Source organism: Carcharhinus amblyrhynchos, chromosome 21 (genome assembly GCF_965287045.1).
Source record: "Carcharhinus amblyrhynchos chromosome 21, sCarAmb.v2.hapA, whole genome shotgun sequence".
Lineage (NCBI taxonomy): Eukaryota > Metazoa > Chordata > Chondrichthyes > Carcharhiniformes > Carcharhinidae > Carcharhinus > Carcharhinus amblyrhynchos.
Genome location: NC_137344.1, coordinates 7864859 through 7889744, shown reverse-complemented (window position 1 = coordinate 7889744; position 24886 = coordinate 7864859). Strand labels below are relative to the sequence as shown.

Genomic DNA, 24886 nt, shown 5'->3' with positions numbered 1-24886 from the left:
CCAGGGCTCCCAAATCTTATCCTTCCTTTTTTTTTTAAGAGGCATACTTGTCCTGAATTGTTAACAACTGACTTTTAAAAGACTCCCACATTTCAGAGGTGGATTTATCCTCAAACAGCCGCCCTCCAGTCTACATTCCCTAGCTCCCACCTAATATGTCATAGTCAGCCTTCCCTCAGTTTAGTACTTTCACTCTGGATCTACTTCTATCCTTTTCTATAAGTTTCAAGATGCTTGTAGAAATGTAATCACTGTCTCCAATGGTCCCCCACTGAGACATCATTCAATCAATCACCTGTCCAGGCCCATTTCCCAGAACCAGGTCTAAGATGGCCCCTACCCGAGTTGGAATATCTACATATTGCCTCAAGAAGCACTCTTGGGCACACTGAACGAACTCTGCTCCGTCCAACCCCGGCACTAAAGGAATCCCAATCAATGTTGGGGAAGTTAAAATTGCCCATCACAGCAACCCTGTTGTTTGCATATCTTCCCATAATGTGCTGATGCATCAGTTCCTCCACTTGATGCTGGCTGTTGGGAGATCTACAGTACTACCCCAACAGTGTGGTTGCACTGCTCCTGTTCCTGAGTTCTACTCATGACCTCACTGCATGATTCCACCAAAGTGTCCTCCCTCTATATAGCTGTGATGTTCTCCCTAATTGGTAAAGCAACGCCCCCACCTCCTTGTCACCCTCTCTGTCTCACCTGAAGCATCAAAACCTTGGAATGCTCAGCTGTCAGTCCTGCCTTTTCATCCAAGTCTCTGTAATTAAGACAGAAGGGTATTGGAAAGCTGGAAACAGGCCACTTAGCTTAACATCTGACATAAGAAAAATGCTAGAATCTGTTATTACTGAGACAATAGCAGCATGCTTAGAAAATTGTAACGAGATCAGGCAGAATCAACGTGGGTTTCTGGAAGGGAAATTGTGTTTGATTTATTAGACTTCTAAGGAAGTAACAAGCATGGTAGATAATGGTGAGTCAACAGATGTGGTGTATTTTGATTTCCAAAAGGCACTTGATGCTTTTTGGAAATCCAAGTACACAAGGTTACTATACAAAATAAAAAGCTCATCATGTTGGGGGCTGATATTGGCTAACGGGAAGCAGAGAGTCAGAATAAATGGATCATTTTGTGTTGGCGAGTTGCACTGGAATCAGTGCAGGAGCCTCAATTATTAAACTATTATAATGATTTAGAGGCAAGTAAGGAGTGTGTTGGCTAAATTTGCTGTTTAGATGAAGATAGGTAGGAAAGCAAGTTGCGAAGAGCATGTGGACTTCAGAGATGTAGATAAAATAAACAGACAAAAAAGTCTGCAAATGGAGCGTAATGTGGGGAGAATGTGAGCCTCCTTTGCTAGGAAGAATAGAAAAGCAGATTATTATTTAAATGGAAAGGGACTGCAGAAATCTGTAATACAGAGGGGTCTGGGTGTCTTGATAAATGAATCACTAAACAGTTGCATGCAGGTATAAGTAATTAAGAAGGCAAAACGAATGTTGGCCTTTTCTGAAAGCAGGTTGGCATATATAAGTAGGGAAGTCTTGCTATAGCTGCACGGTCTTACTGACTCTGTATCTGGAGTACTGTGTAAGTTTTGGTCATCTTGCTTCAGAAAGGATATAATTGTACTGGAAACAGTCTAGGGAAGGTTCACTTGGCAATTTCCTGGGATGAAGATGTTGTCTATGGGGAAAGATTGAGCAGGTTAGAAGCAAAGTACTGCGGATGCTGAAATCTGAAACCAAAAGAGAAAACGCTGCAAAATCTCAGCACGTCTGTTTATGTTTATTGATGTCTTTTTTTTAACATCCACAGGTAATTCGGTCCACCTTGTTGGCCGACAAGGGGCATACACGCGGTGGGTCGTGTGAGGGCTGCTCTTGGATGTTGCTTCGAGAGCTGCCTAGTGCTTCACATTGTTAGTGTACGCTTAAACTGGACCAACTGACGGGCAACACGACAGCTCAGTCACTATCACTGTTTGCTGTGCAGATACGTGAACCTGGGTCTGATCTCCAACTTGGGTCGGTGTCTGTGGGAGTTCACACATTCTCCCCATGCTCGCATAGGTTTTCCCTGGGTGCTCCGGTTTCCTCCCACAACCCAAAAATGTGCTTTTCGGCTGATTGGTGTTAACAAATTGTCCCTAAATTAGACCTCCCCAAATCTGGCGTAGAGAAAAGTCATAGGTAGAAGAAGGTAGATGAGGCATTCACTGAATGTTAAAATGGCAGCGTGGGCTTGTTGGGCCGAAGGGCCTGTTTCCTGTGCTGTGTTGTTCTTTGTTCTTTGTCTGACAGCATCTGTAAAGAGAGAAAAGAGTTGATGTTTCAAGTCCAGATGACCTTTTTGACAAAGGGCCGTCTGGACTTTGAGATTTTCTGGCGTTTTCTCTTTTGGTTTGAGTAGGTTAAACCTCTGATCATTGGAGTTTAGTGGAATGAGACACAATCATATTGCAACCATGAAAATTCAGAGGGAGATAAAAGTCAAATGCTGGAAATAATCAGCAAGCCAGGTACTATCTGTGGAGAGAAACCAAGTTCGGGTCAAAATGACATTCCAAATTGAAGAAAGATAAAAATGTAAGAGGTTTTAAGTCAATGGAGGGGAAATTGGGAGAGAGCAGGAAAAGGAGGTCTCTGATAGGCTGGAGGGCAGGGGTGATTAAATAACAAAAGATTTCACATTACAACAGCAAAAGTGTGGTAATAGATGTAGTGAAGAAACAAAGGTAATGCCCAAATGAGATGCAAATGTCTACATAGAAACCATCTGAATGCAACATGAAGGGATAAAGACCAGACCAAACTAGCAAAAAAAGGATAAAGTCAAAGGGCTATGATCTAAAGTTATTGTATTCTTGTGTTTGAGTTCAGAAGACTTGAGTCCTGAATCAAAAGAACTGTTCCTTAAGCTTGTGTTGAGCTTCACTAGAACACTAATAGGCTATGGACAAAGTTCAGCATGGCAGCAAAGTGGGGAATTAAAATGACAAGTGACCAGATGCGTGGGGTCATGCTTGCAAACTGAAGTGGTGTTGCACAAAACTTTCACATGGCCTGTGTTTGGGGTCTGCAATGTGGAGGAGACTACATTAAATAATGCGCAAATAAGTGCGGCGTGCAGGAACGGAACGGCCGTAATTATGGGAGATTTCAATCTGCATATTGATTGGTCGACCCATGTTGGACGCGGTGGGCTCAAGGAGGAGTTCTTGGAACGCTGCCGGGATAGTTTCCTTGAACTGTGTGTTGGAGCCGACGAGGGAGCGAGCTATCTTGGATCTGGTGTTATGTAATGAGGCGGGTAGAATTAGGGACCTTGTGGTGAAGGATCCTCTTGGGGTGAGTGATCATTGTATGGTGGAGTTTCTGGTGCAGATGGAGGAGGAGAAAGTGGGTTCCCGGATACGCGTCCTTTGTTCGAACAGAGGGGAGTACGGTAGGATGAGAGGAGAATTGGCGAATGTGGACTGGGGGAGCGCGTTGGAAGGTAGGTCTGCTGAGGAGCAGTGGAGGATCTTTAAGGAGATCTTTCTTGGTGCTCAGCAGAAATTTATTCCGATGGTTAAAAAGGACCGTAAGAGGAGAGGTAATAAGCCGTGGATAACGAAGGAGGTGAAGGAAAGTGTTAAATTAAAAGCGGAGGCATTTAGAGTAGCTAAGAGTAGTGGGCGAGAAGAGGATTGGGAGAGGTTTAAATGTCAACAAAGATTGACAAAGAAGTTGATAAAGAAGGGTAGGAGAAACTATGAAGCTGGGCTAGCGCTTAATATAAAAAAGGATAGCAAGAGTTTTTATAAATATATAAAAAGGAAGAGGCTGGCTAGGGTGAACGTTGGACCCTTAGAGGATGAGAAGGGGGACTTAGTGGTAGGGGATGGGGAAATGGCTGAGGTCTTGAATAACTTTTTTGTTTCGGTCTTCACGGAGGAAGACGTGAATAATTTGCCGGGTGTTAACGATGGAAAGATGGTAGGACTGGAGGGTCTCAATGACATTATTGTTACTAGAGAGGTGGTGCTCAACAGACTGGAGGGACTGATTGCGGACAAGTCCCTAGGACCAGATGGAATGCATCCGAGGGTTCTGAAAGAAATGGCGGAGGTGATAGTGGATGCCTTGGTGGTTATTTTCCAGACGTCGCTGGATTCCGGGGAAGTGCCGGAAGATTGGAAAGCGGCTAATGTTACGCCGTTGTTTAAGAAGGGTGGCAGGCAAAAGGCAGGGAATTATAGGCCAGTTAGTTTAACGTCTGTTGTAGGTAAAATGTTAGAATCCGTCATCAAGGAGGAAATAGCGAGGCATCTTGAGGGGAATTGCTTGATAGAGCAGACGCAGCACGGTTTCGTTAAGGGGAAGTCGTGTCTGACAAATTTATTGGAGTTCTATGAGGATGTGTCTAGGGCGGTGGATAGAGGAGAGCCGGTGGATGTGGTCTTTCTTGATTTTCAGAAGGCGTTTGACAAGGTACCTCACAAGAGGTTATTGCAGAAGGTAAGGGGGCATGGAGTTGGGGGTAGGGTGTTAGCGTGGATAGAGGATTGGTTGTCAAATAGGAGGCAGAGAGTGGGGGTTAATGGGTGCTATTCGGATTGGCAGTTGGTGACTAGTGGTCGGTGCTGGGGCTTCAGCTATTTACCATTTATATAGATGATCTGGATGAGGGAACCGAGTGTATGGTGTCGAAATTTGCTGATGACACCAAGATTGGGGGAACGGAGGGTGTGGAGAGTCTGCAGAAGGATCTAGATAGGCTGGGCAAATGGGCCAGGAAATGGCAAATGAAATTTAATGTTGGCAAGTGCGAGGTGGTCCACTTTGGTAGGAAGGACTATTTCTTACGTGGCAAAAAACTGCAGCAGGCGACGGTGCAGAGGGACCTCGGGGTCCTTGTGCATGAGTCGCAAAAATCCAGCCTGCAGGTGCAGCAGGTGGTCAGGAAGGCGAATGGGATGCTGGTCTTCATAGCGAGGGGGATTGAATATAAAAGTAGGGAGGTCTTGCTGCGGCTGTATAGGGCATTGGTGAGGCCACAGCTGGAGTACTGTGTGCAGTTTTGGTCGCCGCACTTACGCAAGGATATTTTGGCCTTGGAGGGAGTGCAGAGGAGGTTTACTAGGCTGATACCAGAGCTGAGGGGGTTGAGCTATGAGGAGACGCTGAAGAAACTAGGCTTGTACTCGTTAGAGTTTAGAAGAATGAGGGGAGATCTCACTGAGACATATAAGATGATGAATGGGATGGATAGGATAGAGGTGGAGAGGCTCTTCCTGCTCAGAAAGGACAGTAAGACTAGAGGGCACAGTCTCAAGATAAAAGGGGGGGGGGGGGGGGTGTGGTTTAGAACGGAGTTGAGGAGGAACTTCTTCACTCAAAGGGTGGTGAATCTCTGGAATTCTCTGCCCGTTGAGGTGGTGGAGGCTGCCTCGCTAAATATTTTTAAGACGCGGGTTGATGGGTTTTTGATAAGCGAGGGGATTAAGGGTTATGGGGAGAGGGCGGGAATGTGGAACTGAGCCATGACAGATCAGCCATGATCTTATTGAATGGCGGGGCAGGCTCGAAGGGCTGGATGGCCTACTCCTGCTCCTATTTCCTATGTTCTTATGTACATTGTGACAGAAAAAATGGAATATCAAAATTGAAAGAAATGCAAATAAATTACTTCAGATAAAAGCAAATTACTGCAGATGCTGGAGTCTGAAACAAAAGCAGAAATTTCTGTAAAATCTCAGCAGGTCTGACAGCATCTGTGGAGAGAGAGCTAATGATTTGAGTCTGGATTACTCTTGGTCAGAGATGAAGACAAAGAAAATAGGGGGAGGGGTAGTAATTGATAAATGTCACAGACAAAAGGAATGTAAATTGTGGCTGAGAAGGGTGCCCAGTGGCCCATTAAGAGGTTGGAATGTGTAAATGGCAGAATGCTTGTGTCAAAGGATAGCCCTAGTGGTTGGTGGGTAGGTGGGGTGGAAACCTAGATTTTTAAGAAGTAGACAAATGAAATTATGGAAGGAATGAAAATTTAAATATATATTAATATAGAAAGATATTAAATAAAAATGGAGTGGAGGAAAAGTTCATGCTCTGGAGTTGTAATGTCCAGTCCAGAAGTCTGTAAAGTGCCGAACTAGGAAATTGAGTGCTGTTCCTCTAATTTGAATTGGCTTTGCTGGGACATTACAATAGACCAAGGATGGACACGTGGCCATTAGAGCAGGATGGTGTTGACATGGCAAGTGACAGGAAGATCTGGGTCCTATTTGCAAATGGATCAAATGTGTTCTGGAAAGTGATGACCCAATCTGCATTTGGTCTTTCATTGGGAGCAGCGAATATTATAGACCAGATTAAAGGAGGTGCATGTGAAGCTGTGCTTTGCCTGAGAGAGAATTTTTGGGCTGGATAGTGAGCAAGGAAGATGTAGAGGGGCAGGTGTTGCACATTTAATGATCTAACTACAGTACAATCATTTATTCTTTTATTCACAACACCTGTTAAGTTGGTTGAACATGATTTCCCCCTCAAAGCCATGTTGAGTCTGCCTGACTTCCTTAAACTTATCCAAGTGCCCTGCTATAGCTTATTTAATACTAGCTTCTAACATTTTCCCTATGGCAGATGTTGAGCTAACTGGCTTGTAGTTTCATTTTTTTTTTCCTATTTCCTTCCCTTTTTGAATAATGTAGTTAAATTCGTTCTCCTCTGATCTAATGGGACCTTCCTCCGAATCAAGGGAATTTCAGAAAATTTAAAACTAATACATCAATCATTTTACTAGCCACTTATTTTAAGACTCTATATAGATTTCATCAGGACCTGAGTACTTGTCAAACTGCATCTCCAATAAACTGTACCACTTCTCTGGTGATTGTAATTTTCCTGAGTTCCTCCCTCTCTTTCAGTCCTTTAATGCTTAATCTCTTTGTCTTGTATCCATTATGTCTTCGTCAATCTTTCCTTGACTCCCACATGCCCCTGACCTTTTTTCTGCTTCACCTTCTCCAAACTCCTCTCCAATATAATTCACCACACTTTTTTATTCCTCATCAGCTCTGAATAAGTCATACAGACTTGAAAGATTAACTCTGTTTCTCTCTCTACAGATGCTGCCAAATTTGCTGAATTGATCCAGCATTTTCTGTTTTCACTATGAATTAAAGTCCAGCATTGATGCTGACTTCTGGCCTGTTTCACTGAGCTTATCATTTTAATTCCTTGAGCCCTCTTTCTTTTCCCCTCCCCCACTCCAAACTGAGCCCATTGATTTTGCCCTTTGAAGCAAAATAGTGGGTTTGACTACTGTGATGCTGCTATAGTCGATGGAGGAAATTGCTATCCTATACAATGGTGTATTGAGACACGAGCCCTCTCTTTGGCTAAATCCGTGATCTTGGCTGAACTCTTGTTGAAAGACACGAGTGTTGATTGAGCAATCAAAAGTCTGAGGAGAACTTTCTTAGTAAAAAGTCTGACAACACCAGGTTTTAGTCCAACCGATTTATTTGATAATAGACTCACAAGCTTTCGGGTTAGTCCCTTCGTCAGGTGAATGGAGAGTTCTGGCCTCAGACAGAGCATATAAAGCACAGACAGTTTAGAGATTACTGATTAGAATGCGAATCCTTACACCTAACCTGCTGTTCAAGACCTGAAGTGGCTGACAATGTGAGTGGAAGGAGCACTGATCACAGGTTACAGAGATGTGTATTGTCTGTGCTTTATATGCTCTGTCTGAGGCCAGAACTCTCCATTCACCTGACGAAGGGACTAACCCGAAAGCTTGTGAGTCTATTATCAAATAAATCGGTTGGACTAAAATCTGGTGTTGTCAGACTTTTTACTGTGTTTACGCCAGTCCAACGCCGGCATACCCACATCATGAGAACTTTCTTGGCAGGGATGCACTTTGCATGACCTGAATAGTCCACTTAAAAATGTGTCTCCACTACCACTAATACATGCATGCATCAGGGAAACCAAATGAGATTAAGAAGAATGTAATCACTGCATGCTCATGTTTTATGTTTTGGCTCTGAAAAAATCCTATGGACTCAAAGGGTGGAATTTTTCCATCCCGCCCACAATAGGAATCGTAGCAGGTGGGAGTGGACCTTGCAGAAGTCCATTGACTTCAGTGAGAATTTCGGGTCTTGGGGTCAGTGTTACCAGAAAATCCAGCCCAGTATGTTCTGTTTCTCTCTGCACAGACGCTGCCAGAGCTGCTGACTCTTTCCAGCATTCTGTTTCAGATTTCCAGCAGCCACAATATTTTGCTTTTATTTTTACATTTTCTGTTTGGCTTTCTGAACCAAGTGGCTGTTTATCCCATGCAAGCCCGGCAGTGAGGCGCTAAAATCTGACCACTAAGTGTAATGTCACTTGTCCGTACAGCCTCATCCAGCCATTGGAGTTGATAATTAGTGGGCTTCACATCCGTATCCTGGGCTTTGAGCTCAGCTGTACTACTTCGCCATTAACTGCACTGAAATGAGCTAACATGAGCAAAACAAATGCGTGTCCAAATTTGTCCTACGCACCATTTCGCAATTAATCTATGGGTTGGAGGTAGGAGAGAAAAATCTTAGTGATGCTCAATTGTATAATATTTTTGAAATCCTTTTATTCCAATTACTATGCATTTGTCTTTTGGTAGATTCCATTAAAGTACTGGCACTGCAGGAGTCCCAATCATCTGCAGGACATGGTACAAAGAAGCATCAAGATTCACAGAGCGCTGCAGGAGCTACTGTAGCGGTTAGTATTACACCTTCTTCTAATGTTTTGTGATCTTTTAACTTTTTAAACTGCAGTAATTTGTGTGTGTGTGTTTATCACATTTAAGTTTATTATATGTGTAGTGTTATACCAGCATGAGGTATTTTGACTCTTGTGTGATTCAAGTATTTGCAGCTTTAGGGATAGAATGCAAATCTCAGGAAATAATTAATCTCAAAGCACTAGTACATCCCCCAACCTTGAGTACTCCATACCATTCTAGATTCTATACCTATATTCTAGTCTAAAAATGCTAAAATGGAAACTATGAATGAGATTTGGTACTTGAACTGTGGAGAAAGGCTAAGGTACTAAAGGTCTTTATATTGGAGGAAGGGGATTATTTTGTAGGTCTTTAAGAGAATAAGTAAACTAGATTCCACAGATGTTCAGTAGTAATTTCTAAGGCATGGACACATAAATTTAACTCTGAGAAAAGGGTTTTGTGTATTTGAGATGTAATTTCCTCATGCAGAGGGTGGTAAAGGATGGGAGGCTATTGGAATGGAGGATGTTGAATTTGAAGTCTGGACTAAAGCAGCAAAGATAAATGATGTACAAAAGCTGCCTAAGTTGGACTGTGTCAAAATATTGTTTGCCAAGATGCAGACCCTCTAACGTTAAATGATTCCATTCAGTTGGCAGGCGTGACACTGGGCTTCTGGCAGTTTTGAATTTCTATTTAATTCCCACTCTGCATTTGTTATCGTTTGCCTTGTACACTGTTCTATTGAAGCTCTGACAGCACCTCATCTTTTGATAAACACTTTGGCTGGGATTTACTGTTCACTTCAGGCCCAAGTGCCATGGCAGGGAATGGAGGTCAATGGGAATAGCATGATGCTGGGCTCATTAAATGTGTAGCTAGGGGATGTTTTTCAAGGTGGGCAGGGAGTTGTGTACCTAGCCCTTGCTGACCAGCAGATATTGCTTTATTGTGCTCTTAACTACAGGCCAGAACATGAAACCCAGATTCCACAGTGCTTCACTGGAAGTACTACTGAATGCAGTGGAGGAGAGGAGGGAAGATGCAGGCATGGGGAATCTCGTGGGAGTTACAAAATTCTTTACACTGGTGGGATTTTCCTGCCTGACTTTAAAAGTTAGGATCTCCTATTCGCCTACCTTTTTTTTTAAACATAATTATCAGGTATGAACGCCTGATAGGTTCCCCCACCCGCCCAATAAATTGCCCATTCACATTGGGATAAGGACATGACATTTATCACAACAGGTTCCTCATACATGCACCTGGCGAGCAAAACCCTACTGGAGGCGCGCAGGTTGAGAAATTCAGACCCAGGGCAGTACTCTGGGAGGGGCTTTATTTATGTCTAGGTGTGTTTTGAAGAAGGCACCCCTAAGTTATCGAGCGTGTCACACCACCCACCTCACCCCAGTTTAACAATTTGGTGAGAAAAGCTGTCAGTGCTGTCAGTAAGTTACCCTCCACTTTTTTTCTACTCAGGATGACGCTTTGCTAAAAATGGCAAAAGCCCATCCGCTGATCCTCCTTCCACAGATGCTACCTCTCCTGTTGTGTTCCTAGTATTTTCTCTCTCCTGTATGGCCTTTGTGACTGGTCCAATGACAGTATTTTTTGATCCTGTGCACTTGTATGCTGCTGAAGAAATTAAGTGATATTGAACAAGATCCAAAATTTCAGCTGGGTCTATGCCACTTTTTGCATTTCCTTCAAAAGTTTTGTTTCTCAATGGAGGATTGATTAGATTAGCTGTGGGGTACATTATGAATAATAATAGTCTGGAATTTTCTGACACAGTCATGAGCAGAGTGAAATTCCCTCTTTATTGACATTAGGTCAGGTCTTGCTTCTTTCCCTTTTGGAGTTCAGGGGGTTAGCAATACTAGTATCTTGATTTTCTTCCTATATTTCAACTTGATCACAAGCTCAGGATGTCCTGTCTGTGACATTTGTAATCGCATGTTGGTGTTTCATCCAATGATGGGGGGAAAAAAATTGAATCAGCCTATTGAAGTTTTCTCATCTTTTTCACATATTGATCACTTAGAGTTTTCTTTTTTCCCTCTCTTACAGAACTCCGTCAACTTACAGAAACGAGTTGCTTTTCAGACCCAGCCAGACATTCGATTTATGACCATGCAGAGTAAAATTGACCAGTGGGATACAGTCTCTGACAAACATGGGGAGACAAATCATTGGGAGGCTTCAGCAACACTAGACTCCAACCAGCCTGACTTCAGGAATGAAAATAGTTCCCTTTCATTGTATGTTTATGATTAACTGTCTTTGTTAATTGCATTGTAAAGTATCTAATGATTATGGAAAAAAAGCACCTTTCCATGTTATCGCAAAGTGCTTCAAAGCCACTAATGTATTTATTGAAGAGTAATCACAGTTGTAAAGGAGGGAATCACTGCAGCTATTTTGCATACAATGATGAATTTTCACAATGTTGGTTGAAGACAGGGAGAACTCGCTTGTTCTTCAAAATAGTGCTAGGAGATCTTTGCCCATCCACATGGGTAAAAGAGACCTCAGCGAACAGACTGTGTGATTGTTTTTGCAGCACTATGCTGAAATGTCAACCTGCGTATGTGCTCAAATCTGTGAACTTGGGTTGCACTGACCTGATAGAGGTTAGGGTGCTGATCACTGAGCCACGAGGAGACACTTTAAAGTATCATATCTTGTATTTTATAATCACTTTAAAAGCAGCACCAGCAGCAAGGGGTATTTCTTTTGGAACAACGTTTTCTGTTCACTCTTCTTCACCAAATCCAGCCCAGATTGCAAGGATGAAATTCTTGTCTCAATGACTCTAAGGATACTAAGAGACATTAGGTCTGTGACCTTTTCAATCCAGTTCCTCTACAGGAGCGTGCGTAACACAAGCTACCATTTTCAGTTTGGCCACTCACTCCAATTGCACAAGAATAGCTTGGTAGGAGAGTTCCTGACTAGGACCTAACACAATCAGTGCATCCAACCCAGATTTGACCTGCGCAAATGTATGAAAATGCTATAATCTCTAAGTTTTAAAGGGAACTTCTTCACTTTCTGTAGTAACAGTAAAGACCAAGGTGATGTAAGCACTTCATTTAGAGATGAATCGCTATCTCGTCGAAGAGCACAGAATATCCTTGCAGAGGAGGAGCTGCATGAGATGTCTGAAAAGCTGTCTCAAAAGCTGCATCAACTCGATATGGTAAGGCTTGTTTACAAAAAACTGCAAGAGAAAAGATTGTCACTTCCTGCAATTTTCTACTAACTAGTTAAAATTAATTTAGGATTTTTGACAAAGTTTTTATTTAATTAAGACTGACATGAAGGCCACATGTGTCCATATTCTACAGAAGCTCCACCAACACTGTGCTGATCGACAGGGACAGTCCTGTCATTTAGATAGAGGTGAGAGCATTAAATGAGAAGTAGAGTAAAACTACTTTTATTTTCATTTCAAAAGCCTTCTTTATCTTAACACTGCAGTGGATAATTTCTGACACTGATGTCCAAAGATTTATGTATCCATCATGTGTCAGAAGCAGAAATTGCCAGCAAGCATACATCTAGAATCATTGGCCTTCTGAATAGAAACATAGAGCACAGATTATGAAATTGTCCAATTTGGCAGGAAGAATTAAAAAAAAGCATTATCTAAATGGTGAAAGATTGCAGAGATCTAGAGAAATATTGGTGTCTTGTTGTACAACAGAGTATAGAGGTACAGTAAATAATTAGGGAACGCTAATAGAATGTTGCTGTTGAGGGAAATTGAATACAACAGTAGGGAAGTTAGGCTTCAATTATACAGGGCATTGGTGAGACCATGTCTGGTGAAGTATGTACAGTTTTAATCTCCTTATTTAAAGAAGGATATAAATGATTTGGAAGTAGTTCAATGAAGAGTTACTAGACTAACCATGGAAGTTGGAGTTGAATTCACTCGAGTTTAGAAGAGAAAGGGGTGACTTGATTGAAACATGACATCCAGAGGGAAGTTGACAGGGTGGCTGTGAAAAAGATGTTTCCTTTTCAGGCAGAATCTAGAAGTAGGGTACATCCTTTTAAAAATAAGGGGTCACCCATTTAAGACTGAGATGAGGAAAAATCGTGTTCTCTTTTTGGGGGGGTTGGGGAGGAGTTGAGTCTTTGGAACTCTTCCTGAAAAGGCAGTGAAATATTTTTAAGGCAGTGGTAAATAGATTTCTTGATGAGCAAAAGAGTGAAAGGTTATCCGGGGTAGGTGGGAATGTGGAGTTGAGGTTACAGTTGGATTATTTGTGATCTTATTAAATGGCAGGGCAAGTTATAGGGGCCAAGTGACCTACATAAGAACATAAGAAATAGGAGCAGGAGTAGGCCATCCAGCCCTTCGAGCCTGCCCCGCCATTCAATAAGATCATGGCTGATCTGTCGTGGCTCAGTTCCACATTCCCGCCCTCTCCCCATAACCCTTAATCCCCTTGCTTATCAAAAACCCATCAACCCGCGTCTTAAAAATATTTAGCGAGGCAGCCTCCACTACCTCAACGGGCAGAGAATTCCAGAGATTCACCACCCTTTGAGTGAAGGAGTTCCTCCTCAACTCCGTTCTAAACCCCCCCCCCCCCCACCCCTTTATCTTGAGACTGTGCCCCCTAGTCCTACTGTCCTTTCTGAGCGGGAAGAGTCTCTCCACCTCTATCCTATCCATCCCATTCATCATCTTATATGTCTCAATGAGATCTCCCCTCATTCTTCTAAACTCTAACGAGTACAAGCCTAGTTTATTCAGCCTCTCCTCATAGCTCATCTTTTACTAATTTGTATGTTTATATTTAAAACGTTGAAGAGATTTACCAGAATGGTACCAGGGATGAAAGAATTCGGCTATGTTGAGAAACTGGGGCTTTTCAGAATAATGAGGTTTAGGAGGAATTGTGATTCTAGGTGTCCAAAGGGTTTTAACAGAGTAAACAAGGAGAAACCTTTCCTGAAATAGCGATTAGTAAGCACAAAACAAGAGTTCAGGTAATTATCAGAGATGGACAGACCTAGCAGATTTTTTTAATACAAGGAGTTATGATCTAGAAGTCACTACCTGTTGATGGAAGCAGATTCAATAGCTTTCAATATGTAAGTGGATATTTATTTGAAGGGAGAAATATTTGCAGGACTTGGTGGAGGGGGCGGTGTGCAAGACAGAAGAGTAGAACTCATCAGATAACACTTTTTTTACACAACAAGCACAATAGATTAAATGCCATCCTTCTCTGTTATATCATTCAATGTTACTATGATTCTAAGTGATGGTCTGTAGAACTGTCTATTAATTGGTCTTTATCTTGCCATTTAACAGATGCTGAAACAAGCGCTGGGTGACAAGTATGAAGCTCATAATTTCAAGGAAGAAGATAAATTGTCTCAACACAGTGACAGCATCACTGAATATAGAAGAATTCAACAGTTGCGTGGTGAGAGAACTCAAGTCTGTTAAACCACTTTTAAATAAAATTTTGGGGCAGATCTTGTGATTTGGAATAGAATATTTAAAGAGTTCAATACAGTTGAGAGGTTAATTTAATAGAATGGTCTGCCTTTGTGCTGTACATTCAGTCCAACTCCTTCCTTCCACCCCTCAGCTCATTAATATGTCCTATTCTTTCTCCCTCGCGTGTTCCGTCAACCCCATTTGCCTTACCTCGTCCTAGTGGCAGCAAATTTCACATTCTCAACAATCACTGGGTAAAGAAGCTTCTAATGGATTTATTTGATTTATTAGTGAATAACTTATATTTATGGCCTCTGGTCAAAAAAAACTTATCCTGCTCCCTACTCAACCCTATGCATTTTGCATGGCCAATCCACCTAACCTGCATGTCTTTGGACTTGGAAGAAACCAGAGCACCCGTAGGAAACCCATGCAGACACTAGGAGAATGTGCAAACCCCACACAGTCATCCAAGGCTGGAATGGAACCTGGGTCCCTGACACTGAGGCGGCAGTGCTTGTCACCATGCTGTCCCTATCAAACCCCTTTATAATTTTGAAGACCTTAATTGACTGCTCATAAAATGAATCTCATTAGTTCATTTCAAAATCTTTTTGAGATATTACACTTGGGCTTGGACAGTGAGCTCTAATGGCTCACTCAATCTAACAGTATGAGTAATTGAAGTTGATGTACACAAATGAAGGGTCAAATCTGATGACACTCCCTAAGTTATGTTTCCTGTCCACCATTCCATTTCCTACTCCTCCCTATTGAGTTCAGTAACTGCTCTAATTGATACCAGCATTCATAAGACGAAAGTTACTCCACAAAGATTTTCATGTGAAACGTAGACCTTAGCTGTGCTGTGAGGGGATTTCTGAGCGCGTCCTACCTATTTCTTTCTATTGGTCTACATGCGTTAACTTGTTATTACTGTTGCTTACAAAATCCTTTTATATATGTGTAGCCCATTTAAGGAGCTGATGTATTTTAGAAGAAATGTGGGAATGGATTGACACAAAGAATGTAACACCATTTGTAGGTGACCCCTACATCAGGAAAAAATGATAACCTGTTGAATGAATTTAAAAATGCTGCAGTCCTAGATTTCTGTCATTAACCTAGGCTACTGTCAACCTGACTCAGTGAAGACCTCTGCTGGTGCCAGCCCAATCCTGCAGAATTGCAGCACAACTTGTTTTGTGAGAATGTGATTTGTTCCCCAATGTGTCAGCTGTAATTATCAGCTTTTCAGATTTAAAATTTGCTGTTTGAAATTGTTTAAAAGCAATATCTGGTATTGTAGGCTGGTGATGTCTAAAATAATATAACCCACACATTAGGCAAGACCCTAATTGATTGGATGCAGAAAAACCACAGCCACTGCCTTGCAGAAAACAATTAATTTAACTTCTGATTTTCGGTTTGGCTCTTTAAAATTTAGAAAAGCCAGGTAAATTATAATTGGTATCTACTTTTTCGAATTTGAGGAAACTAAGGTGTTTCTGCCCAAAATAAACGGCACACTCTCCACTATGACTTTATCAAGGTTTTTGGTTAAAAGAGAATATTTAAATATGGACACTAAGTGATAAAGATTGTCACTTCAGTGCAATGTTTTGATAGTGACAGTTCCTGGATGAGATGGTTTAGTAAATATAATCAGTCGCCTTCTAGAAATGTCTAAATACTAGTCTAGTTTAATCTTTCTCACCTATTATATAGCACCTCCACATACCAGGAAGCCAGCTCGTGCCCGTTCCCTATCTCCATCACCACCACGACGCACTCTATCAGCTGAATTTGAAGATGCTCTCAATAAAGACTCAAAGGGACAAATGAGGAGAATTCGCAGAGAGCTGCAAAAAGAAATGGATCAGCAAAGGATGAAAGCGAAAGTAAGTTATTTAACCCCAGAATCTGACACTTGTATAACCAATCATAAATCGGGTTATAGCATTTTGAATATTAGTGCTCCTGTAAAGAACCATTGAAAGACAATGCAGCATCCTGTTTGCAATGCTGCTTCAGAGAATATCAAGTAATTCTATAGTACGGCATTCAAAATAATATTTATTATTCAAAAGTAGACAGTGCTTTTTGTAAATGTATTGGAATTTGACAAATTTTACTGTACTTTATTAACAAAATATTCAACTATGTTGTAAACATAAATGACCCATATCATTCAGTTCCACATTGCAGTCACTTAATCTTGTCTTTTTATTATTTGAACGTGAGACTCCTTTGCAGGTTTAAGTGATTTTACGAGTTTCACTCTTCAAAAAATCCTGTGCAGGTATATTTTGACTTTTCCTAAGTCACTTCAGTCAGATATTCCTTAAGCTCCATCCTGATTTAATGAAGTTGCATCAAAGCGGGTCTCCTGTTCTGGAATTTACTAGATAACTTGAGCAACTGACCAAAAGATCAATTACTCTGTCATTCAGGAAAGTCATGATGTGGATGTGCCGGCGTTGGACTGGGATAAACACAGTAAAAAGTCTGACAACACCAGGTTTTAGTCCAACCGATTTATTTGATAGTAAACGCACAAGCTTTTGAGGTTTCCCTCTTCGTCAGGTGAATGGAGAGTTCTGGCCTCGGACAGAGCATATAAAGCACAGACAGTTTAGAGATTACTGATTAAAATGCAAATCTTTACACCTAACCTGCTGTTCAAGTCCTAAAGTGGCTGACAATGTGTGTGGAAGGAGCACTGATCACAAGTTGAAGAGATGTGTATTGTCTCCAGACAGCACAGTGAGTGAGGTTTTGCAAACCCAGGCAAGTCACGGGGGTTACAAATAGTGTGACATGAACCCAAGATCCCTGTTGAGACCGTCCTCATGTGTGGAACTTGGCTATCAGTCTCTGCTCAGCGACTCTGCGCTGTCGTGTGTCGTGAAGGCCGCCTTGGAGAACGCTTACCCTAAGGTCAGAGGCTGAATGCCCGTGACCACTGAAGTGTTCGCCAACAGGAAGGGAACAGTCTTGCCTGGTGATTGTCGAGCGATGTTCATTCATCCGTTGTCGTAGCGACTGCACGGTCTCCCCAATGTACCATGCTTCGGGACGGTCTCAACAGGGATCTTGGGTTCATGTCACACTATCTGTAACCCCCCCGTGAATTGCCTGGGTTTGCAAAACCTCACTCACTGTGCTGTCTGGAGACAATACACATCTCTTTAACCTGTGATCAGTGCTCCTTCCACACACATTGTCAGCCACTTTAGGACTTGAACAACAGGTTAGGTGTAAAGATTCGCATTCTAATCAGTAATCTCTAAACTGTCTGTGCTTTATACGCTCTGTCCGAGGCCAGAACTCTCCGTTCACCTGACGAAGAGGGAAACCTCGAAAGCTTGTGCGTTTACTATCAAATAAATCGGTTGGACTAAAACCTGGTGTTGTCAGACTTCTTACTGTATTCAGGAAAGTACCAGTATGAATAATAATCAATGTCAAATGATGTGTTAGGCACGTATGTGTTTTACAACGTGACACAAAAGGCTTTAAGTACAAGGAAATCATATTCTGGACAATGTGATAATCCAATGTTCAGTTTTCATGTGTACACTAATGACATCCCAGCTCCAGCTCTCCAACTCACTGCCTCAGCAAAGCAGCAAGCATAATTAAGGACCCCACACACCCCAGACATTCTCTGTTTTCCATCTTCTTCCTTCGGGGGGTGAAAAACATTACAAAAGTCTAAGGTCGCGTACCAACCAACTCGAGAACAGCTTCTTCCCTGCTGCTGTCAGACTTTTGAATGGACTTACCTTGCATTTAAGTTGATCTTTCTCTACACCCTAGCTTTGACTGTAACACTACATTCTGCACTCCTTTTCTTCTCTATGAACAGTATGCTTTGTGTAGCACACAAGAAACAATATTTTTCAGTATATGTTAATACACATAAATCAAATCAAATCCTCCAATGTTGATAAATTGTCAGGCTGCTTTTCCAACATCCAGTATTAAATGAGCAAAAATGTCCTCTAATGAAATATTGGAAAGACTGAAGCCACTGTCCTGATCCCTACTCCAAATTCCATTCCATAATTACCTATTTTGTACCTCTTCTGGTTTACAGTCTGCGATTAAGTCTGCTCACGATCTTTTGGTATTGTGTTTGACCACAAGTTGAGTTTTCTGACTTCCTTCATCCCGTTACTAAGATTGCCTACTTCTACCTCTAACTTTGCTCTTACATAAGAACATAAGAAATAGGAGCAGGAGTTGGCCATCTAGCCCTTCGAGCCTGCCCCGCCATTCAATAAGATCATGGCTGATCTGTCGTGGTTCAGTTCCACATTCCCGCCCTCTCCCCACAACCCTTAATCCCCTCGCTTATCAAAAACCCATCAACCCGCATCTTAAAAATATTTAGCGGGGCAGCCTCCACCACTTCAATGGGCAGAGAATTCCAGAGATTCACCACCCTTTGAGTGAAGAAGTTCCTCCTCAACTCAGTTCTAAACCGCTCCCCCCCCCCCCCCCCCCCTTTATCTTGAGGCTGTGCCCCCTAGTCCTACTGTCCTTTCTGAGCAGGAAGAGTCTCTCCACCTCTATCCTATCCATCCCATTCATCATCTTATGTCTCAATGAGATCTCCCCTCATTCTTCTAAACTCTAACGAGTACAAGCCTAGTTTATTCAGCCTCTCCTCATAGCTCAACCCCCTCAACTCCGGTATCAGCCTAGTAAACGTCCTCTGCACTCCCTCCAAGGTCAAAATATCCTTGCGTAAGTGCGGCAACCAAAACTGCACACAGTACTCCAGCTGCGGCCCCACCAATGCCCTATACAGCCGCAGCAAGACCTCCCTACTTTTATATTCAATCCCCCTCGCTATGAAGGCCAGCATCCCATTAGGAATTCCTGACCGCCTGCTGCACCTGCAGGCTGGGTTTTTGCGACTCATGCACAAGGACCCCGAGGTCCCTCTGCACCATCGCCTGCTGCAGTTTTTCGCCACGTAAGTAATAGTCCTTCCTACCATTATTCCTACCAAAGTGGACCACCTCGCACTTGCCAACATTAAATTCCATTTGCCAGTTCCTGGCTCATTCGCCCAGCCTATCTAGATCCTTCTGCAGACTCTCCGCACCCTCTGCACAATTTGCCGTTCCATCAATCTTGGTGTCATCAGCAAATTTCAACACCATACACTCGGTTCCCTCCTCCAGATCATCTATATAAATGGTAAATAGCTGAGGCCCCAGCACCGACCCCTGGGGCACTCCACTAGTCACCAACCGCCAATCCGAATAGCACCCATTAACCCCCACTCTGCCTCCTATTTGACAACCAATCCTCTATCCACGCTAACACCCTACCCCCAACTCCATGCCCCCTTACCTTCTGCAATAACCTCTTGTGAGGTACCTTGTCAAACGCCTTCTGAAAATCAAGACAGACCACATCGACCGGCTCTCCTCTATCCACCGCCCTAGACACATCCTCATAGAACCCCAATAAATTTGTCAGACACAACGTCCCCTTAACGAAACCGTGCTGCATCTGCTCTATCAAGCAATTCCCCTCAAGATGCCTCGCTATTTCCTCCTTGATGGATTCTAACATTTTACCTACAACAGACGTTAAACTAACCGGCCTATAATTCCCTGCCTTTTGCCTGCCACCCTCCTTAAACTCTTGTCTCAACTCATCTGCAAAAACCCTCTTTTGTATCCTTGGTTAACTTTGGACTCAACAATTCCAATGTACTCCTGCTGTCTTCCCATATTCTCCATAAATTGGTCATCCAAAACTCAGCTGTGCATGTCTTAAACTTGTACCAAATCCCATTCACCTTAAGTATGACTTGTGTTTGCTTTCCAACATGGATCCCTGATTGAGCAATTTTAATACCTTCACTTCTTTTTTCCTCATCCATCCCCCATCTCTGTAATAGAACACTACTGCACAAACAGGCCCTTCGGCCCATGAGTTGCACCGATCATATCCATACCTACCAGGCCATAGAACTATCTATAACTCCCAATCCCGTTTAAATCCCATGTACTCATCCAGAAGTCTTTTAAAAGACCCCAGTGAGTTCGCCTCTACCACCACCGACAGCAGCCAATTCCACTCACCACCCTCTGAGTGAAAAACTTACCCCTGACATCTCCTCTGTACCTGCTCCCCAGCACCATAAACCTGTGTCCTCTCGTAGTGACCATCTCAGTCCTGGGAAATAGCCTCTGAGAATCCACCCTATCTATACCTCTCAACATTTTATAAACCTCTATCAGGTCGCCTCTCAACCTTCGTCTCTCCAGGGAGAAGAGACTTGGCTCCCTCAACCTATCTTCATAAGGCATGCCTCCCAATTCCAGGCAACCTTGTAAATCTCCTCTGCGCCCTCTCAATAGCTTCCACATCCTTCCTGTAGTGAGGCGACCAGAACTGCGCACAGTACTCCAAGTGGGGTCTGACAAGGGTCTTATAAAGTTGCAGCGTTACCTCCCGACTCCTAAACTCAATCCCTCGATTAATGAAGGCCAGTACACCATACGCCTTCTTGACCACATCCTCCACCTGCGAGGCCGATTTTAAGAGTCCTATGGACCCGGACCCCAAGGTCCTTCTGCTCCTCAACACTGCTAAGACTCCTACCCTTGATATTGTATTCCTTCATTCCATTGGACCTGCCAGAATGGACCACTACACATTTTATCCGTGTTGAACATAACAGTATAAGAAATAGGAGCAGGAGTAGGCCATCCAGCCCTTCGAGCCTGCCCTGCCATTCAGTAAGATCATGGCTGATCTGAAGTGGATCAGTTCCACTTTCCTGCTTTCTCTCCATAACCCTTAATTCCCTTGTCTATCAGAAACCTATCTACCCATGACTTAAGTATATTCAGCGAGGTAGCCTCCACCACTTCAATGGGCAGAGAATTCCAGAGATTCACCACCCTTTTGAGTGAAGAAGTTCCTCCTCAACTCCGATCTAAACTGTGCCCCCCTCCCCCCCCCCCCACCTTGAGGCTGTGCCCTCTAGTCCTGCTATCCTTTCTAACAAAGAACAACACAGCACGGGAAACAGGCCCTTTGGCCCAATGAGCCCGCGCCGCCATCTTAACAATGTGTTTTTCCTACTCCACCCTTGACCCATGTCTGTGCTTATGGTACCCCCATTGGAAACCAGATTAAGGGGAGAATAATTTAGGGACAATTTGTTACATCAGTCAGCCGAAGAGCACATCTTTGCGGTGTGGGAGGAAACTGGGGCACCCGGAGGAAACCCACGCAACCACAGGGAGAATGCGCAAACTCCCACAGACACTGGCCCAAATCCATGTATCTGCACAGCAAACAGTGATAGTCACTGAGCTGTTGTGGTGCCCATCTGCTGGTCCAGTTTTAAGCATACACAAACGACGCGAAGTACTAGGCCACTCTCGAAACATCCAAGAGCAGCCCATGCATGACTCACCGCGTGCATGCCCCTCGTTAGACAACAAGGTGGACCGACGCACCTGCGGAGTAAAAGAGACAAAACATCAACACATGTAGCATTAGATTTCCAGGACGTCCCAAGGCTCTGATCCTTACTTAAGACAATCTCTTATAACCCTCCATCCTTGTTTCGCTCATGTGCCTATCCAAGTAAACCTTATACAAGTCCAGCGTGCCTGCGTCCACCACCTTGCTTGGCAGTGCATTCCATACTCCCACGTCCCTCTGTGTGAAAAACCTCCCTCTAGCATCCAAATTATACCTCTCCCCCACCCTCACCCTGAGCTTGTGGCGCCTCGTGATATTAGTCTCCAATCTAGGAAAAAGCCTACCACTGTTTACTCTATCTGTACCCTTCATTATTTTATACACCTCAATCAGATCCCCCTTTAATCTCTGTCTTTCTAAGGAAAAGAGCCCCAGTTTACCCAATCTTTCCTCACAACCCAGTGTGGAAGGACCATACCAGGCAGCATCCTGGTAAACCTCCTCTGCACTCTCTCCAGGGTCTCCACGTCTTTCCGGTAGTAAGGTGACCAGAACTGGACGCAGTACTCCAAATGCAGTCTAACCAACGTTCTGTACAACTGTAGCATTAGACACCAGCTCTTGTACTCTATACCCCTTCCTATAAAGGCTAGCATACTGTAAGCTTTCTTCACAACCTTCTCCGCCTGTGTTGCCACCTTCAGAGACTTGTGCACTTGCACTCCCAGGTCCCTCTGTGTTTCTATACCCTTGATAGGTCTACCCTTTATCATGTAACTCCTCTTTACATTATTCCTTCCAAAATGCATCCCCTCACATTTATCAGGATTAAATTTTATCTGCCCAATATACCAGCCTATCTATATCCTGCTGTGTCATCTGACACTCCTCCTCACTATCCGCCAATCCTGCCATCTTTGTGTCATCTGCAAACTTCCTGATCACATCACGTATGCCCTCTTCCAAATCATTTATATATATACATATTACGAATAGAAGAGGTCCCAGTACTGAGCCCTGTGGCACACCACTGGTGACAGACCTCCAGCTAGAAAAGGACCCTTCCACTACTACTCTCTGTCTCCTGTTGCCTAGCCAGTTTTCAATCCATCTAGATACCTGTCCCTGTATCCCATGAGTCTTAACCTTTTTCTACCAACCTACCCTGAGGGACTTTGTCAAACGCCTTACTGAAATCTATATAGATCACATCAAGGGCTTTTTTGTTTCTGTCTTCACGGAGGAGGACGTGAATAATTTGCCGGGTGTTAGCGATGGAAAGGTGGTAGGAATGGAGGGTCTTAATGACATTACTGTTACTAGAGAGGTGGTGCTCGACAGACTGGAGGGGCTGATTGTGGACAAGTCCCCAGGACCGGATGGAATGCATCCGAGGGTTCTGAAAGAAATGGCGGAGGTGATAGTGGATGCCTTGGTGGTTATTTTCCAGACGTCGCTGGATTCCGGGGAAGTGCCGGAAGATTGGAAAACGGCTAATGTTACGCCGTTGTTTAAGAAGGGTGCCAGGCAAAAGGCGGGGAATTATAGGCCGGTTAGTTTAACGTCTGTGGTAGGTAAAATGTTAGAATCCATCATTAAGCAGGAAATTGCGAGGCATCTTGAAGGGAATTGCTTGATAGGGCGGACGCAACACGGTTTCATTAAAGGGAAGTCGTGTCTGACAAATTTACTGGAGTTCTATGAGGATGTGTCTAGGGCAGTGGATAGAGGAGAGCCGGTGGATGTGGTCTTTCTGGATTTTCAGAAGGCGTTTGACAAGGTACCTCACAAGAGGTTATTGCAGAAGGTCAGGGGACATGGAGTTGGGGGTAGGGTGTTAGCGTGGATAGAGGATTGGTTGTCAAATAGGAGGCAGAGAGTGGGGGTCAATGGGTGCTATTCGGATTGGCGGATGGTGACTAGTGGGGTGCCCCAGGGGTCGGTGCTGGGGCCTCAGCTATTTACCATTTATATAGATGATCTGGAGGAGGGAACCGAGTGCAGGGTGTCGAAATTTGCTGATGACACCAAGATTGGGGGAACGGCAAATTGTGCGGAGGGTGTGGAGAGTCTGCAGAAGGATCTAGATAGGCTGGGCGAATGGGCCAGGAAATGGCAAATGGAATTTAATGTTGGCAAGTGTGAGGTGGTCCACTTTGGTAGGAAGAATGGTAGGAAGGACTATTACTTACGTGGCGAAAAACTGCAGCAGGCGACGGTGCAGAGGGACCTCGGGGTCCTTGTGCATGAATCGCAAAAACCCAGCTTGCAGGTGCAGCAGGTGGTCAGGAAGGCGAATGGGATGCTGGCCTTCATAGCGAGGGGGATTGAATATAAAAGTAGGGAGGTCTTGCTGCAGCTGTATAGGGCATTGGTGAGGCCGCAGCTGGAGTACTGTGTGCAGTTTTGGGCGCCGCACCTGCGCAAGGATATTTTGGCCCTGGAGGGAGTGCAGAGGAGGTTTACTAGGCTGATACCGGAGTTGAGGGGATTGAGCTATGAGGAGAGGCTGAATAAACTAGGCTTGTACTCGTTAGAGTTTAGAAGAATGAGGGGAGATCTCATTGAGACGTATAAGATGATGAATGGGATGGATAGGATAGAGGTGGAGAGACTCTTCCCGCTCAAAAAAGACAGTAGGACTAGGGGGCACAGCCTCAAGATAAAGGGGAGGCGGTTTAGAACGGAGTTGAGGAGGAACTTCTTCACTCAAAGGGTGGTGAATCTCTGGAATTCTCTGCCCGTTGAAGTGGTGGAGGCTGCCTCGCTAAATATTTTTAAGAAGCGGGTTGATGGGTTTTTGATAAGAGAAGGGATTAAGGGTTATGGGGAGAGGGCGGGAAAGTGGAACTGAGCCACGACAGATCAGCCATGATCTTATTGAATGGCGGGGCAGGCTCGAAGGGCTAGATGGCCTACTCCTGCTCCTATTTCTTATGTTCTTATGTTCTTATGTAAGGGCTCGTCCTTCGTCAACCGTTTTTGTCACCTCCTCAAAAAATTCTACCAGATTCGTAAGGCAAGACCTCCCCTTAACAAAGCCATGCTGCGTATCATCAGATCGCAACACTCCAAATGCGTATACATCCTATCCCTAAGAATTTTTTCCAACAACTTTCCTACCACTGACGTCAAACTCACTGGCCTATAATTACCAGGGTTAT

General features: G+C 43.7%; 1 protein-coding gene across 2 annotated transcripts in view; it reads left to right on the top strand.

The window, feature by feature from the left end:
- LOC145356605 (centrosomal protein of 95 kDa-like) overlaps positions 1-24886 on the top strand; it is a 64527-nt gene that overhangs the window by 27392 nt on the left and 12249 nt on the right. Inside the window, exons 10-14 of one of the 2 annotated variants that reach the window (XM_080209415.1) lie at positions 8678-8778; positions 10859-11049; positions 11855-11990; positions 14124-14238; positions 15984-16156. In XM_080209415.1, the coding sequence (XP_080065541.1) occupies positions 8678-8778; positions 10859-11049; positions 11855-11990; positions 14124-14238; positions 15984-16156 (716 nt within the window). Of the gene's footprint in view, positions 1-8677; positions 8779-10858; positions 11050-11848; positions 11991-14123; positions 14239-15983; positions 16157-24886 lie in introns of both variants that reach the window. The other variant, XM_080209414.1, reaches the window with a different exon arrangement.